This window comes from Gallinula chloropus, assembly GCF_964237585.1.
Source record: "Gallinula chloropus genome assembly, chromosome: 4".
Classification (NCBI taxonomy): domain Eukaryota; kingdom Metazoa; phylum Chordata; class Aves; order Gruiformes; family Rallidae; genus Gallinula; species Gallinula chloropus.
This window is the reverse complement of record NC_140088.1, coordinates 27,634,629-27,652,863: the sequence shown is the minus strand read 5'-3', so window position 1 is coordinate 27,652,863 and position 18,235 is coordinate 27,634,629. Positions and strand designations below refer to the sequence as shown.

General features: G+C 46.1%; 3 protein-coding genes across 3 annotated transcripts; 2 read left to right on the top strand and 1 right to left on the bottom strand.

Annotated features, from left to right (window-relative positions):
• Positions 1 to 2,012: 2,012 nt before the first annotated feature.
• Positions 2,013 to 2,676, top strand: ASCL3 (achaete-scute family bHLH transcription factor 3; the record flags this gene model as incomplete). The annotated part of the gene is made up of 1 exon (XM_084263134.1): positions 2,013 to 2,676. Exon 1 carries the CDS (start codon positions 2,137 to 2,139, stop codon positions 2,674 to 2,676), a length of 540 nt encoding a protein of 179 aa, XP_084119260.1. The 5' UTR covers positions 2,013 to 2,136.
• Positions 2,677 to 5,498: 2,822 nt separating this feature from the next.
• Positions 5,499 to 11,111, top strand: LOC311191036 (uncharacterized protein C11orf16 homolog; the record flags this gene model as incomplete). The annotated part of the gene is made up of 6 exons (XM_084263132.1): positions 5,499 to 5,665; positions 6,446 to 6,605; positions 7,637 to 7,865; positions 8,615 to 9,265; positions 9,724 to 9,911; positions 10,902 to 11,111. The coding sequence occupies 6 exons, from the start codon at positions 5,499 to 5,501 to the stop codon at positions 11,109 to 11,111; spliced, it is 1,605 nt and encodes a 534-aa protein (XP_084119258.1).
• A 1,164-nt stretch (positions 11,112 to 12,275) lies between these two features.
• Positions 12,276 to 17,316, bottom strand: AKIP1 (A-kinase interacting protein 1; the record flags this gene model as incomplete). Its single annotated transcript, XM_084263840.1, has 5 exons — positions 12,276 to 12,695; positions 13,583 to 13,633; positions 13,960 to 14,073; positions 16,740 to 16,817; positions 17,218 to 17,316. 5 exons carry the CDS (start codon positions 17,314 to 17,316, stop codon positions 12,552 to 12,554), a joined length of 486 nt encoding a protein of 161 aa, XP_084119966.1. The 3' UTR covers positions 12,276 to 12,551.
• Positions 17,317 to 18,235: the final 919 nt, after the last annotated feature.

Sequence of the window (18,235 nt, the reverse complement as noted above, 5' to 3'; positions counted from 1 at the left end):
AAGAAGAACGGAACCTTAACTTATTTTCTTTCTTTTTTTAATATCATTCAGATATTTCAGTTGTTATTCATCAGTCTTAGAATAGCACGTCTTGTTTCCTTGGATTTTACTTCCATCTGAAGATTGGTGAGTGTCTAAAAGGAAAACGATCCCAACACGTGCAGTTTGCACTTTGTGCAGGTAGCAAGGTGGCAGGTAACTGGTTTATATAATGCAGCAGAAGTGTCAGCACTAAAAGCACTGCAAAGTATCTCTCCTTGAGGGGTTGTGTTGGTTTTGGGTTCTTGCTCTTCAGTCATGTTTTGTTATAAAGTGGGGTTTTTGCTAGGTAACAGATTCTTTTTCTCAGGCAATGTTTTGAAATTGTTTGGTTTTTGGGTTTTTTTACACAATAACCCAACCTGTGAGTAGAAAAGGGAAAGATGACTATACTATTTTCATTGTGTGTGTATATACTCTGATTTTCTGCATGTATATTGTGAAATTAATGTGTGTTCATGCTTTCAGCCTGCCTACAGAAGTACCTGGTTAAGGGATGAGTGTGACTCGTCTAACAGTATGCTGTAAATGAATTCTTAACTTGTAGGGTTCTTGTTGTGATGTCTGTGTGCATTAGAAAGAGACACCACTGGATACAGAGGCACTTTGATAGAATGTGTTGTGAGGATAGGCCCATGCTGAGTAACAAGTCTTTGTAAAATGTGGCAGTAGAAAACATGAAAATATCCCCATATCCTTGTGAAGGATTAAGGGGAACTCATTTATGTTATGGAACCATGATTGGAACGTTGGAATCCTTGCAAGGTTTTTCTAAGTATGGAATTTAGATGCTTCTCATAAACTAGCTTAATGTTCAGGTGTCTTTTCCACTTCAGAGAGTGCAGTGTAACCCAGCTGTTTCAGGCAGCAATGTATAGATGTGGAAGTGGATGGTGAGAGTATTTTTGGATAGATTCTGTGTAGGTACGTATTGCTTGCAATCTGTGAGGGTGTATCACAGTAATTCTTTAAAAATTAGCTAGTTATTTAAAATTTACTTTTAAGTAGCTCTTAGTTATTATTACAGCTACATGGATATTTAGCTGTTTGGATAATGATATTATTAGGAAGGCACTATTATTTAGCGTCCTATGAAACACTCTTAAGTTTATCTTTCTAACATATAAGGGTGATTTGAGTAGCTCTGTCTGCTGTAATGCTTCTCTGAAGAGAGGGTTTTAGTGGGCCAGTCTGAGTTACAGGTTTCTAGCAGTGCCCCAGTGAATTGTGTCTAGCAATGTCCCCAGTGAAGGGACTGTGTGCAGCCCCTTCTCAGTGAATAATTTATAATTGGAACAGTATTACTAGGACATGCACTCTTTCCTTTAATAAAATGATCATTTCATAATCCTCTATCAGCAGGGCTGTATTCAGTATTTCATATTTGTGTTTAATCTGCAGGTGAGTGCAGAAGGAGCACGAGGACCCAGGGTTAGCAGGTTTAGCAGAAACTTAGCAGAAAGCTTTCTGTAAAACTTTTTATGTAGAATAAATGTAAAACCTGACAGATGTAAGACTGAGAACCATTTCCTGCACAAGTTTTTTGTCTAATGAAGATAGTATAGTGAATGAGACATCAAGTGAATAGAGAAAACGGCTTATCTTGAATGCTGTTTGTAATGGATAGCACCTATTATTGGAATTGTTGATTTAATTTCTTTTGGGGGGAGTAGGGGGTGGAGGAATGCCTCAGATGGTGGCCTGCTTTTATTATCATCTGTAGAGATGCAGGCTTTGGTGGGTTTGGAGCAAGACTTACTTGCAGTACATAAAGGTAGATTCTTTGTTTTTAAACCTGAGGTGAAAGGAGGCTTTTTGCACTTTCCTTTAGGAAGCTTTCATGGCTTTATTTTCTTCAAACCTGTTGTGAATTATTTTAATCAGTGTTCCTGACTTGCAGTTTCTTGTATTTTCAAATGGGGCATTGTCTGCTCTGTGTCCATCTTCTGTTGCCAATCCCAGAATGTCACAAATGCATTAAAAGTCTCTTCTGGAAAATGCCAGTAATTCCAAGCATTGGTAAGACCAGGTGAGCTTTTCCCTCCTGTTCAGTAAGAGTTGTTTGAACTATTGTGCAATTGTGTGTTTCCAGGTTAGATGCAGAACCTAATGGATGGCAAAAGCTACTGTACCCTGATGGACCAGTTGTCCATCTGTACTGATGCTCAACGCATGCAGCTGGCGCGGCCCTTCTGTGCCGACCCAGTGGTCACGTTTCGCCTGTTCCCAGAAACACCAAACCAGGTCACTTGCTCTGAAGACTTGTCCTTCCTTCCTTTTATGCCTGAGCATCTGATGGTGGAGAACTTCTACACTGAGCCCTCCACCTTTCCCTACCAAATGCCCCATTCCAGTTACCGCAGAAGTGAGCACTCCTGTGGGCCAGCTTTCATCAGGAAGAGGAATGAGCGAGAAAGACAGAGGGTGAAATGTGTCAATGAAGGCTATGCCAAACTGAGGCATCACCTACCCAAAGAGTTCTTGGAGAAGCGGCTCAGCAAAGTAGAGACGCTCCGTGCTGCAATAAAATACATTCGCTACCTGCAGTCTGTTTTGTGCAGTGATTCGGTGGTGGCTGAAGCAAACCTGATGGAGCCAAGCCAAGCACCGAAAGCAATTAAAAAAAACAGTTTTTGAAGATGATCTATACCATTTCAAACCAAGCACAAGGTATCCTGTCTGGGAACCTAGCAGCCACTATATTATTATACATCTTAGGAGCAGATCATAGCATGTGTCAGCATCAGCCCACAGAAAAGAGCTTTCAGTTTTTCAGGTAGTAACTACACTTTGATACTAAAGTGACAACTGGGGAAATACCATAATATATCTTAAGTTAGTTAATGAATGGAAATCAGAAAACATTCCTAAAATTGTAATACCTATACATGTGATGTAACTGTATCATCACAACCTGCGTGCTTTAAAATAAAATCTTTTCACTGATGGAACTGAGATTCCTTATTTTCTGCAATGTTACTGGCTTACTCTTCCATGTACTTAAAAGTTTTCTGGTCTAATTGCCAGTGTTTCTCTTAAAAGGTCTTTTTAAAGGTTCCCAGAAATGTTGTTAGATGCCAACAGAGAGGAGAATTTAGTTTAAAAGGGGAAAAATAAAAAGAGGAGGGTAGCAGCTCTTGGAAGACGAGTTTCTGACCATAAGAAGAACATAACATCTTGTGAGTGCTATTCCATCTTTTCTTATTAATGAATATTTTAATCTCATTGAAAACTGTTGATATAGCCTACTTCTGTTGAAAATTGGGCTGTTTTTCAGCTGTCAGTGCCCCTAAAATTTACTTGGACTGCTCACACAATACATGGTATAGAGGGTTAGCAAGGTCTTGGTCTTGGTGTCTGGGGGGGAAATAAACTCTAATTTTCCAGGAGTTTCATTGATAATGTTTGAGGTCTGGGGTGGTCTTCCATGACCTCCCAATCTGTTCATCTGTACTATTGATGGTTTCAGCTAAGATGTTTACTGTAGATTTATGTGAAGATGGTGAAGACAGTTGCCTTGTTTTCATAACCATGAATTGAAAAAACTCCCTACAAAATGCAATGAGGTAATTGTCTCTCCTCCCCCTTCAAAAAAAAAAAGGAAAGAGGGTGGGGGGGAGAAAAACTTAACATTTGTTAAGGAGAAAATGAAGATTAGGTATCACAGCAGAGGTTAACTGGCTTCTGCATTGTGTTCTGGCACGTTTTTGATACGTGCATTGCAGGAAAAGGGTAGAATTTATTGATCCTTCCCCTTTATTGTGGAAAGGGAAAGTTTGTGAAGCAATTTGATCTCAGCTTGTCTCAGCTTCAACCTTTCTGCCTGCATTTCAGATCAGCATTACCTGTCGCACCCTGGGGTGGTGGGCTGCTTTTGCTCAATCTGAAGTGTAGCTCCATAAGCTGTGATATTCCCCCCCCACCCTGCAGTTAGGCAGAAAGCCCAGAGGACGCTGTGCCCCCTTACAATCCAATCTCTGCCCCCACAGTCTTTCAGCGCAACAGCTAGATCTAAGGGGAGTTGAAAATTGCGTGGATGGGTGGCAGACAAACGGTCCCCTCTGGTCATGTTCCACTCTTTTGAACCGGTGAGGTCAGGGTGCCCCATCCTGGTAGTAACGACTGTGGCAACCTCCATAGCAACGAGGAAACACTGGCTCAGACAGACAAAAAGGGTGAGATTTCTGCAGCGGGACTAAATGCAAATTGACCAGAAGTCACGTTATCAACAGCTGGTAAGTTTGAAACACTGATGTGTCATAATGCTTGGAATTATTCAGAAGAGTGTGTTGTGCAGTTGCCGTTGTCAGTGCCCTGCTTCGTGTAGAACCAGGGGACCTGGTTCTCAGCAGTGACCGTGCCGAATGGGCTTAAAATGTGCTTTAATGTAGAATTGATGTGTTTCTTCTCAAAGCATTACAGGGTTCTATCTTGGTTCCTAATAGGGGAGTTTGTGTAGTTGTGAAGCAAGTGAATATGTTGTGTTGATTTGCCAACTTAAAGCCCTGTTTTGCAGCAGTTAGTCCCCTCTTCTTGCTAGGTTTGGTGTGCTGGTTTTCTGACATTGTGTGTGTGCGTGGGAGTCCTCGTAAAAAGAGCTCCCAGATCATATCTCTTAGATAGGAGAAAAAATGAAATTTAAGCATGTGAGCATTTAAACCGTATTTTGTAAAGTAAATTAGGGACTTAAAATTTGTTGTTGAGTTTCCATATGAATTTTACCCTAAGCATGCCAAAACATTCTTAGCAATGCTAAAGTAAAAAATAAAAAAAGGGCTGGGTGCTTGCCTACTACGTCTTGTCAGATTACCTGAGATAGCACCACATCATCAATCTTACTGTGACAGCCTCTGAATAGTTATCACTTGTCACATCTGAGCATCTCATTCTTTCTCATGGCAAGCCATAATCCTACTGTTATAAAACATGACAGGATGGCTGAAAGATCAAAATATTTCTTCTTAATACATCACTATAAATAAAACAAGTAACAGGCAACTGTAATCTAACATCACATTCAAAACCTGTCATGTTTACTTGGCTTGTCAGCTTCAGCTGTCGTTGCTGTCTCAGCTTGTAAAGTACAGCAGGTTTGACTGGAACTGTGTACGAGAAAGCTTTGAAAGTATGAGAAAAGATAGCTGGATGTTACAGGGGGAAACAAAACTTGGAGAGGTGAAATCTGTTGCTTCCCTAAGGATTTTCACAGCACTTCTAGTTTCCTTGGGTGTTTATGTCCCTCTACCAGGTTGGGATTTAGGTGACTGAAGATCACTGATCTGACCAAGTGCTAGTCTGGATATTTTGAATTAATTATTTTAAAATAAAAAAAAATAAACAATTAGTAAGAGTTTCTGAGTTCTTGAGCTACACTGGACAGCATGTTGGAGAATGCCAGTACGTTCTCTTTTCTACCAACAGATCACATCTGAGTCCTGCAGACAGCTGCTTTTGCAGGAATGGCTCATTTGGCAGGGTCCCTGCCTATGGGTCAGAGGTACTGTAGTGCAATGCCAGCTCTGGACATGTTCTCAGGATCCAGCATCATACCTAGTGTCAGCCCCTGCTGCAGGAGCTCTTTTGTAGTGCATCCCGCCTGGATCGCCAAGCCCCTCATCCCCCAGAGGTAAAATCAAGGTCTTGTTTGAGTCTCTGATTTATTTGTTAATAGGATAAAACAGGCTGGTGGGTCAGATTAATAAATTAGCATCTTGAACATCATTTGAGCTTTCCCCTCTCCTGCGCTGACAGATTTTTAGATGGTATTAACTAAAGTGGTTTGCTACCCTGGAGATTATGAAAAGCAAAGCCTGCGTAAGCCTCCTATCAAAGAAACATTCCTTTAATATTATTGGGATAAATAAAAGCATCTTGCATTGGCATCTGTCCTCTGTGAAATGTTTCTAATGCTTTGTGACGGGATTTTTTCCCCGTTTTCAGCTTGAACCTGTCATTAAGCAGCAGCTTTGTTATTTACTTTGGTACTTTTCTCTTGTTCCCTGAATGTCTCGGTGTAAACCATCAGCTACTTGCTGCTCTTGAGCACACCTACGCTGTGCTGGAGATGGATCCTTTCCCCTCATCTTAAGGGTTGCATGGGCTTGCTATGTAGATGACAAAGGAGCTTGTGCTGGTAATGCTGGCCCAGGATTCCACTCTAGTCCTGTCTGGCTCCAAACCCAAAGAAATCTGGGTAAAAACAGTCACTGATGCCCTTTTCCCCAAGAGCAAGGAATTGTCCCAGCATGAGCAAGTTTTATGTTTCTCCCCACATGCTTTGGCCTGTGGGAGTGCTACAAATCGAGGTGGGGTGATGCAGTTCTTAAATCTTACAAGATATCTTTTTTTTTTTTTCCCTGACCTACAGAAACAGCTTTTTTACATGCTGACCCATTTTCTTTTTAAGCTGCCGCTGGATGAGCCACTGCCTCCCTTCCTCTGGCCTAGCATGGAAGAGGCTGAGCACATCGAGGAGTTCAGTGAGCTTAGACAGCAATGTCCCTGTGCTGGTGAGAGGGGAACACGATGGGTTTTATTACCGTGGTACAGTAAAAGAGGAGGTGGAGGTGAGCAATGGTTGCTGCGCGGTGGTCGTGGGTACGTGTGGTAGGGTGTCCTGTCCACCAGCAGGCCTCACACACTGCCTGGGTTTAGTGTAGCAGTTTTGATTTCAGCTGGTGCATGTGTCAGACACAGTTCACTGGGACAGCTGCTGCTTGTGGCTATGCTGGTTTCTAGGAGCAAACAGGCGTGTTTCTGGGATCCTCATCTCATGGGTTCCCCCTGAACTCCTAATTCCTGGTGATAGCAGCAGTGGTGTTCACCTTGTGAGAGCAGAGGCTCTCAGCTTCTCTTGGCATTGGGCTTTCAGCCAGGTGCAGGCAGCATCAGCGCTGTTGTGAGCAGTGTACCAGCTACTGTTGTGTGTAGACACATAACCATCAACAGCACAGGAAAAGCGTTGGTGTTTTATGTACACACGTCCAGCTCAACTCAGCTACAGACCAATGGCTCGGTGTCTTTTCAGAAATGTTAGTGAAAGCTTTAATTCATCAGTTTGTTAGCACTTCAAACTTCAGAGAAAAAAGAGCCCATTCTTTCTCAAGAACAGGGAAGTACCTTGTTTTATTGTTGATGGAAAATTTCTTGGCAGGTCTTAATTTAAAAGAAAATAAAATTTCTCAAGACCTCCCCTCCCCCAGGAAGCTGAGTTAGTGTCATGTGTACTGAGGGAGGACTTGGGCATGACTGAAGACAGATCTGACTGTATTCAGTGCCCCTGGTTGCCTGGTGCACGTGACGTGGTTTGTGAAATCCAGTTGTACTCTACCTGTATCTTTTTCTCATGGGGAGAGAACACAGATCCCAGTAGCAGTGAGTCAGACCGTGTGCTTCTCTCAGCCTACTTTCTGGTGAGCCTCACGTAGGTTTATCTGGCAGTCTCAATGCTGGACTAAAACTACACACTAGTTACTTTTCAGGTTTGCTTGGTGTTTTGACCTAGTCAGCCACAGAACGGCCTCCTGGTGAAGGTTACATGTTATGACACATTACAGACTGTTATTCAGAGAAACTATTACTTTGTTCCTGTGGACAGAGTGAAAGAGGCATGTTCCTGGTAGAGTTTGCCAAACCACTTGTGTCATGTGGAAGGCATCCAGTGCATGTGCAAAAAACAGCAAAGGATGACATCCTGGAATATGCAAATGGGATGAAGCACTCCTTACTCCCTGGAGACAAAGTGCTGGCACCCTGGGAGCCAGACATTGCCAGGTATGGCCCAGGAACTGTCCTCACAGGCATTGAGACAAGGGACCCCTTACGAGGTAAGGGACATGCCGCCTTTTTCTTCTCTATCTTGCTCTGGAACATTATGAGTGAGACTGTCTGGATAAACTTTGGTTGCAGTGCTACTACAGATTAGCTGCTTAAAGCTTGCAGGAACTTTTGAGGCTTGCTGATGGATATCTGTGTGTAACCTCACCAGTCTGACCCTAAGAAGTTGTGACCCATAAAAACAACATTTTCTGTGTCTGTGGATGTGCTGTTTCCTGTCTGCTTGGACAAGTTTGTGTCTGCCATGTGAAGGACAGTGGCCTTTTTCATGAGGGATGAGAGGCAGCTCTCAGGAAGCACCCATCTGTGCTTGAATGCTGACGTTTGTACCAAACGGTACATCTGGGGGTGATTTTATCACCTAAATGTAGGAGGTTTCATCAGCTCATTTATTTTCCCCATGTTTGACAGTCAAGCTCCACTGACTTATCAAAATACTATTCTTGGAGCATTACTGCTAACTTTGGCAGTAGCAGCAGAAGTTACTCAGTCAGCATTTTCTTGTTCATCTGGTGACAAATTGAGAGGAAAGATGCTGCCAGCCTGTTTTCACACCACGGTGCCCTAGCTGCCCACTCTTCCCCCCAGTGACATTATAGTGAGGTGTTACAGAGCGGGGTGCTAGTTGATCCTGTGTGTGACAGGAGTGGAAAGTGCATAAAGCTGTGAGACCTGATCTGTGTATGTGCAGTGCCTGGGCAGGCTGGCTGCTTATGGCTGCTACCTTTTCTCCCAACAGCCTCAGAAGATGAAGAAATTATGATCCAGTTCTGGAATGACAAGAAAGTGAAGCTCCAGCGGGATGTGGCTCTGTGGATCCCTCCTAGCCTGTGGGAGAGGATCGTAGAGATGATCCACATGCCCTTTGCCAGCAGGGTGAAGCCCAGAGAAAATACGGGCACTAACTCTTGTATTTTTTCCTGCAGTCCTGAGCTAGCCCTGATTCCTGTTTGTGCTGTCTGTAGCCTTGCCAAGTGCTGCTTGGCCTGCCTATGGTTCTACTACCACTGTGATGCTATATGCTGTTCAGCAGCAAATAAAAGGTGCATTTGCTGCTACCATCCCCGTGTTGATTTTTGGTGGCCTCTTCCATCCAGGTCTCCAGTCTTTCAGAGAGAAACTAAAGAAGCAGAGTCCAGCAGCAAGGCCTATCCATGCCTCCTAGAACTGGAAGGCCCAAACCAAGAGGAACCAGTAGTTGTGGCAGCACCCTCCCCTGCTTCTGATTCAGACTGGGACCTGGAGCCGTTCCCCACTGAGAGTACTGCAGTGGACAGTGCTGTTAGCACACAGTCTGTTTGGCCTGAGAAGCCCAGGCTAAAGGATTCTGCAAGACCAGAGGGGAAATACTGGAAAAGAAGCCACCACGAGTCCCATCCCGGTAGTTCAGGTACCTTTCAACCACCCTCACAGCAAAGAAGCAGCCAGAGGGAAATAACCAAGTGTGCTCTGTGCCCCCTTCATCTGAGCAGTGACTTCACCTCTATATTGGTATAAATATTACCCATTTGCCTATCAGCCTTGGATGCAGTATTTCCCCCTCCCCAACATACCTGCTTGCCTCATCTTGCATGCTGGGTCCTTTTGGCAACTCATCCCATGGAAAACTACCAGAACAATGAATCTCATTTCGAAGCACAGATCTCCACCCCCCCCGCCCCGAGTTTCTTCCCCATCATTTTCCTGTGCTCTTTATGATGCTTTGTTAACCTTCATAGCTAATCCATGCAGAATGAATCACTGGAAACGATTCCTTTCAGGTTTAAAAGGCATTTTCCTCTCTTCTGAAATGAACACTTCTCCATTTCAATTCTAGTTTCACTAACGTGTAATTTCACTCCTTCCCAGGACTCAGCAGCTACAGCAGTACGTGTACAAGGGGCGGGCCAGACTCCAAAGCCATCTCTGCTGGAGACGTGTCCCACATTGCCCCGACTAATCAGAGTGTAATGTTTGAAACCATTGAGCAGTCTCCCAGAGGGCAGCTCACAATGAGAGGAGTCTTAAGAGACCAAGATTTCAAGCTGTCACTGGGGGTAAGGTAATCTGTATTAATACTGTATTTATGTAAGCACACAGTTTGTTAAAAAGGAAGAAAATATTCTTGTTGATGGTCCAGAGGTGGCTAGAAAAATACCTCATTCCTAACTTAGGTCATCCACCAGTTTCGTGATAGGGAGGGAACTTCACTAATTAAAATGAAACAAACCCGCCCAAACCCAAAGGAGGGGCTGTAGCTACTTGGTAAAATATAAAAGATCATGGCACGAACTGTGTGAGCATTCAACAATGCAGGTTTCAATCTGGGAACCTGCCAAATGCCCATTGACATCAACCCAGGAGGCCCTATGGAAGCAGAGACCTAGATGAGTGGCCTTGGAAATGGAAAGCTGTGACTGTCAGCAAAACAAAACACAAGAAAAGATTTGGTCTGTGGAGGTGCTGGGCTCTGCCAGGCACGCTCTGATACTGTGATCTCTACCTCTGAAAGATAAAAGCAGGTATTTTTAGTAAACAGACTTTACTGTGTATTTTCTCTTCCTCCTCTCACAAGAAGTGAACAGCCTGAACAGCAGGTCCCTAAAAGCCAGGGGACACAGAGCAAACAAACTGTGCCACAGCTGGGAACAAGGATAGCACCCTGACTTTTAGGCCTGGTTTCTGTTGGCTGCTGGTTTAGAATAACTTGAAAAAAGTCAGAACGTGGATGCCAAATAAAGCAAACCCAGAAAAGAGTAATAAAAAAGCTTGCAGGAAGAAGGGGAAGATGAAAGAGAATAGGAGGAACAAAAACACTGCTCTGCACAAAAGCAGCGGGTACAATTAATAAATTATACATTGGAAATCAAATGCTCCATCTTCTGTACCCTCATGCTCTTGCTACTGTGAGCTGACCTCAGAGTAAAACTTTGAACATGCCATTAATAAAGCTCTGCGAGGCAGAGGAACCTCCTGTACAGCAGTTACAAAGGTACTGATCCTTCTTTTAGACTGGACTTCCAAGGCTTTTGTTTTCTGTCCTCCAGGAAGAAGGTTTTGCAGCGTCAGGAAAACAGAGATATAAAAGAGCAGGCAAGAAAGCAGTGTCACCTGAGTGTGAAGCGACCGGCACAGGAGATGGTAAACTTGATGTTAGGGAGGATGTCAGAAGACGACAGACTGACAGACACAGCAAAGAGCTCACTTGCAACACAGCAGGGAGAGACATGATCAGACTGAAGCTTAAAAAGGCATAGCCAACAGAAGTTCAGGAGCTGAAATTTCAGGTAAACTGCTTAAACTAAACACATTATTAAGGACATCAAGTTCTGGTGTAGGTGCTTTTTCTGTAAAATGTACTTAAGGATAACTGTATCTTTTTAATAACTGAGAAACTCCATTTCCATCCACACACAACTTCCAACATCTTCATTTGTTGCTTCAGGGTGTTATATTAAACTTCTAGTTACTTGGACTTGACTTTACAGTTCTGGAGAAACCAGGCAAACCAGTATGAGCACTAAAAGGCTGCACAGATGCACAGCCAGGGTCTAATAAACCTCCAATTTGTCTGCAGTTCTCTGGAGTCAGTCAGAGGATTCAGCATAGCACAGTGGTTTTCTTTTTTTTTTTTTTTTGTAGAAAGCCAGAAGGAATGGAGAAAGAATATGAGCTGACAGGCAAAAATATTTTTTTCAGGATTAAAGCAGAAGAGAAATTAGCCAGACTAAAGGACATGCTACTTAAATACAAACAAGAAACTGCTCCGAGATCCAGCATTCAAGCCACTGAACTTCATATTCCCATGAAAATTAACTGAAACCTTAATGCCGTCAGCTACAAAATGTTTACAGCTATATCTAGGTCATCTCGCTAATTCTAACTGTGAAATCTGATTCTCTGAGAGAGTTAAGCATCCAGGGAGTCTTGTGGGTGGGATTGCTTATATTCAAAGCACATGAACTTTCCATAAGCTGTTGTGTGTAGGTGCTTAGCAGTAGTTACCCTGCAGGGAAGGGGAGACAATTCAGGGCGCACACGCCCCACCTCCCCACTGAAAAAGGCAGCTAACTGCTGTTTAGCCAGGGAAAGAGCCTGCAGAGGCAGCACCTGAAATGTCAAGAGTTTGTGTGCCTATATTGACCACCAGGGACACACACTGTACATCTGACATGTATTCAAGCACCTTCCTGAATTTCACCACAGAGAATTTAATTTGCATTTCATTTCTTTATCAGAATAATAAAAGTACTTTTAATTGGGAGCCCACTGCTCTAGCTTCTGTGGCCTGGCACTCACTTTAATGTACATACATAGTCATGCCACATGGATCATGCTCTCTGTGGCCAACAGTGTCACAGGGATGTTCTGTCTGAGGATAATATAAAAGCAGCGGTCACCATAAAGACTAAATAATTCTGTTCAGTTTATTGTATCTTAATTGCTTAAAGCATGAGAACCTTGAATTAAAGTCACACAATTGGATTTAAGGCACACAATGTACAAATATTTATAAAATCACTGTACAAAGTGGGCTGCATATAATTACATTAAGTAGAAAACAAATGTACAGGCCATAAAAATGGAGTCCCGAAGAGGAGTACGCTATTAAAGTGCTAACGAGATATACATAGTTTACAACATGCATTAAGACAGCCTTGTCTTTCATTCCTGTGACTGCCAAGAAACAGCAAGTATCATAAAACAAAAGTTAAATCAATACTTTGTCCTGCGTTGACGTCCACCACGTGGGTTTGTTGCACCATGTCCTCTGAGGTCGCTGTGACAGAATAGGTGCCAGGAGAAACTTCAATGTAGATGTCTTCGGGGGCTTGCCTCATCTTTAGTGGGAGAGGGGGGGAAATAAGCTTCATTACTGTTTTGTCACCTTAGATTTCCCACAAAAACAAAAATTTTGAATTTGAGTTAGAAAAATGGCATTTCAGCTGCTATGTAAACATACAAAGATTCTTCAAAATACCCAGGCAGCCTGGACAAAACTGCAAAATGTTTCTGTCAATAGGAAAACTAGCAAGTGCCATACTCAAAGTATTCCACCTAATGTTCCAAGCAGTGAAACTAATCAGCATGCTGTAATGTCTGCCTCACAAAAAATTAAAGTTGCCAACTGAAATGGTCTTGAACATAAACCTGGAAACCATCCATACAACAAGGGCACTCCCACTAATTTGTAGTGCAGCACAGATTCCACGTGCCTCATCTTTTGCGGCTTACAAGTTCCTGGAACTGATTTGGTGAGGTGTTAGGCTTTGAAAAATAATGGGAGAAAAAGGTTTCTTCTCGAGGAACAGGAGTCTTCCGAGAGGGCGTATGTGGGCCAAGCATAACTGGCTAAGCAGCTGCTGCATGCCTTTCCTTGGCACAGGGAATGTGTCAGGAGCACAAACGAGGTGAGACTGGAGAACTGCTGGATTATTGCTGCTGATGCAAATCACAAGAGACTAAAGATTAATCATGGTGTTTGACTCTCTACTGGTCCAAAATGCAAAGCAGACTCCGTTATGGTTATGTGCCAGAACTCCATAATCTGGTATATAAACATTCGTGCAAGTCTCTGCCCGTTCTACTGCCCACCTGCACACGTTGGGGCTGTGAGTGCAGAGCTGGTTAATCAGTCTCCACACCTGATCACAGATTTTAACCAGCTTGCAAAATGGTAAAGAAATGCTACACTTCAACTTAAAACCAAAGTATTCTATGAACTTACACGTCGCTGGCAAGTTTGATCTTGACTGGGTGCTGCAGAGGCTTCAATCCTCTGGGGGGTCAAAGAAAAAAAGATGCAGTTTTGTAATGATACAACACAAAAAAGCAAATTCAGCCAGAGGGAGAAGGTGCTTTGTTTTCAATTAAGTTTTCCCCTCTACAGAAGGGCTGATATGACACTATTTGGTGCCACCAGAAGTTACTCTGCCTCCCACCCCACCAGAAGACTCAGGCTCAGTCCAGTCCAGGTGTTTATCAGCCCATGATTTCAAACCACACACATTTGTGTAAGCAAATGTCACAGACACTAGATGGATAACAACTGTCCTACAGGAGGAAAGGAATAACCTTTAATCTAAACAAAACCCACCTACTTACCTCTTCTTCAGAGGACTCCAGCTCTCTTTCCCCAGCTTGCCTGCAGTGGTATCTGCAGATGTGTTTGATTTCATGATCTTTGCATCTAGAGGCTGCCATGAAGCTGTAGTACTTCTGGACAACAGAAACAGAGACTATTATGTGGAGAAGCATCAAAACCCTGCTCACAACTACTGCAGATTTACAATTAAATGTGGAAGTGCACAGCTACTGACCTTTTGTATTAATTGGCTGGTTTGTTCTTGTGTGAAGGTGAAAACAATGCCTGGATGTCTGTCCACAGGACATTTGCCTTCTGGTACAAGACCATGAGCCCTGATTTTATATGCTTGTGTCCCATACATAGGGACTCTGGCTCTTCAGAAATGAATACACAAAACCACCAGAATGAATGCTCTGGAAACACCTACCCAATCACGTGCCTTCAAGAAAAGCTTTGGTGGAAGAAGGCATAGTTTATGGATCTTTAATAGGATGCATGTGCAAGCTGGGTGCTTTGCAACCTAGCTAATGGAGACTGATTCTGCAGGGCACGTACAGGAGCAGTGCTCTAAAAGCAGAGCACGTTAACGCTGAGAAACGAGTTGAAGTGAAAGCGTCAGGGCTGGTACAGGTAGCACAGTGGTTTTTGAGAACTGTATTTCAGGCCGCAGCTACTCTTTTCTGGCTCCACAACACCGGGACTCGAATCTTCCCCATTGCAAATCAAGTATTTGAGTGCAGCTCTGCTGCCATCTGCTGTCGCCGCAGAACTCCTCCTGGCGTTACTTACCTTTTGATCATGGGGACCAGAGAGTTCCAAAACATCTATTTTATTTCGCTTATATTTTCCTAGTGTCTGCCTGCCAAAGCTAAACTTAGCAAAGGTAAGGCCAATAGGGATTTCTATTTCCAAGTCTAGTGCTGTGATTTACTCCTTGAGGTTATGCATGCAGCAATAGATTTGGTTGCTTATATAGTGGTTTACTGTAGAGAGCCACATCCCAAATACATCAAATACTTTGACCGATTGCATAACACTTCACTGAGGTGGGCTGGATTCTTTTACATGACATCCAAAAGTTTGATTCTTTGCTTTGTCTAAGAAATGTGGATCAACTTTGGTCTCTAAACTAAACAATTTATTCTAAATCACCTCATTTTAATAATTTGCACCTTCTGGCATCCAAGTGCCTAAATGATTATGCCGGGACATAGATTTTTATTTATGCTTTGTAAACTTTATCTAAAAAGTTGCAGGTGTCAGAATTCCCCCTTCTCTCCACCCCAAAACTCTTTTCTACCAAAGATGACTGATGCAGTGCTGTCTTGGCCGATGTGCAAATACAGAAGTCATCCTCTGCTTGTTCCGCTCTTCTACACACTCCTAACAGGACACAGGATGAGCCTCTATCTATTGTTACACTTCTGTTTCATCTTGTGTAAAACTCTCTTCTGCCTGAAGCATTTTAAGAGTGACTGTTTACTGTGCACTAGTGCTTTGAATGAGAGGAGTTTCTTAAGATCTAAGTACTTGGGCTGCAGGGCTGTATTCACAAGGGCAGGCTGGCAGTGGTGGGTTCCCAGTTCATCTACCTACCCAGAAGAGTAATGAGAGTGAGCAGCCAGAGCACAAGCAGAGCTGTAATGCTGCAGTGTACCACTGTTTGCCAATGTGAAAGCAGCAGAGCAGCACATCTACTATTTCATACCTCAACTTCTACCTGTCACAAGTAAAGATATGGTGCTGCTCTGAAGACCTGAGCCCATAATCCTGTAAGAACATCTCAAATCAAGTTTGCTTAAATAACAGAAGATGTGAGATTCAGCCATTACAGATGTAAAATGGGGAAGTTAAGTCAAATTCAGAGTGAATGTGTGGCATAAAGTGATCTTTTTGCTTGAGACTGGAGCTCTTCCTTACTTCTACCACCCAGAATGCAGTGACTCTATCAGCTGACATGAACAGTTCACATGATGAAAACAAAGGGCTACTCTGCTGTAAAGCCATTCCATAGCAACGGTACCTCACAGCCATGGAAACAACTCTACACACACACTAGTGGCTTACACAGTGTCATTTGTGATGCGGTATGATGTTTCAATCATAGAATCACTGAATACTCTGGGTTAGAAAGGGCCTCAAAGATCATCTACTTCCAACCCCGAGCCATGGGCAGGGACACCCTTCACCAGACCAGGTTGCCCAAAGCCTCATCCAACCTGGCCTTGAGCACTTCCCAGGACGGTGCTTCCACAGCCTCTCTGGGCACCCTGTTCCAGGGCCTCACCACCCTCATAGTGAAGAATTTCTTCCTAAAGTCTAATCTAAACCTACCCTCTTTCATCTTGAAGCCATTGCCCCTGTCCTATCACTACACTCCCTGGTTAACAATCCCCCTCCTGCTTTCCTGTAGGACCCTTTCAGTATTGGTAGGCTGTAATTATGTCTCCTGGGAGCCTTCTCTTCTCCAGGCTGAACAAGCCCCGCTCCCTCAGCCTGTCTTTGTGCTCCAGGCCCCTGGAGCATCTGCCCCTTCTCTGGACTCACTCGAACAGCTCCACGTGCTAAAATCGGAGCTGCCCTTCAGGTGCTCTCTGTGGAAAATGCCAGTCCGACTGTTCATCAGCCAAGGTGGTTCCTGCGCGCCAGGGTGACGGCGGTGAAGCCTACCGCGTAACCTGCCCCGAAGGCCTGGATCCAGCCCGGCACCGCAGGCTACGCTCCCGCCGTGCGAGGAGCCAGAGAGACGCCTCTTTTCTGCACCCGCAGCAGAAGCAGCAGCGGGGTAGCGCCTCACCTCGCACTCCTGCGTGGCTTGGTTCATCAAGTTCACCACGGCGGCGAACGCTGCGCTGAGGCGTTCCGAGTCTTCTTCCTGCAAGGAAAGGCAGCCGCTGTGACGGGGCTGCCGGCGCGGCGCTCGCTGCGGGGCGGCCCGACGGCAAGGTGCCGGCTGGTGCCGGCTGTGCCCGGCGCGGAACGGCCGCGCAACACCGAGGCTCTCGCGACGCCCTGAACGTCACCGGACGGGGCAGTCGCGCCGCCCCGCGAGCGCCAGTAACTTGCCCGCCGGCGCGGGCTGTGGCCGGACAAATCGCCGGGCAGAGCCCCCGGCTGGCTGCAGCGCGCAGGCGCCCCGGCCCCACGCAGGCACCTGCACGCGCGCGCCGCCCTGCCACCGCGGGAAGGCCGCGGCTCCCCGGCCCTCTTTTCCTTTGTCGCTCTCCTGCCGGCACGGCCGCGCCGCGCCGCGCCGCCCCGCCCGCAGCACTGACCGGGGCCGAGGCAGGGAGCCGTCCCGCCGGCCGCCGCCGCGCCCGCTCCAGCACTGCGCGCGCCAACCCCGCCGTCCGCCCCGCGCGCGCCCCCTCCATGCCGCCGCCGCCTGCGCGCCGCTACGGTGCGCACGCGCCCGGGCTCCGCCCGGTCCCGCCCCCGCCCCGCCCCCGCCCCGCCCCGTCCACACCAGCTGCTGCCGTTAGAGGGCGCCTCCGCCCCGCTGGTGCCGCCTTGCCCCGGGTGGGTGCCGCCCCTGCCCCGCCCCGGCCGGCGGCGGCGGGAGCGCCCAGTCCCGCGGAGGGGTCAGGGTCTCTGTTTTCTCCTCGCGCCACCGCCCACGGGCAGGGTCTGCGCTCTGCCCTGAGGCGAAGCCGCTGCTCCGGGACGGGCGTCCGGACAGGCTTTCCATCAGCCTCTCTCAGCGGCTTCGCTGCTCCCGATGGCAGCGGGCCTGTGAGGCGCCCGGGTGCTGCCCCCTGCTGTCCCCCCGGGGCTGTCCCCGCCGGGGAAGAGTGCAGAGAAGCCGGAGGGCGCTGTCCCATGCGGGCGGGGGGCAGCCGCAGCTCGGCGGCCTGTGGTTTTTACACAGCTGGTGAGGCACAAAACGATCGCTATGGTATGTAGCGACGGTCGGCTGAGTGACACAGGTGCCGGTAAGAGGGCCGAGCGCCAGGTGTGCAGCCAGCTCAGACCGCCTGCAAGCCACCACTGCCCCCGTGCTCCAAAGAGAGCCCTTTCTCCTCGCAGGGTAGCAGGCAAGCGCAAAGTGTGCCGGCCTACTGCGAGCAGGATTGGCCAAACAAGCAATCCCTTGCCGTTCCCAGGAAGCTGCTGCTGGCCCAAGGATGGTTTTGGGCCACCCAAGGGATGGTTTTCCAGTGGGGCAGACTGTACGTGCGAGGCCTTCGTTACCCCCACAGCAGTGTGCGAGGCTGCAGTTGCTGCTCGGAGCTACCAAACAGGCTTGGGAAGCGGCTGTGGCTACACGTAACCGGGGCCACACGATATCTTTGC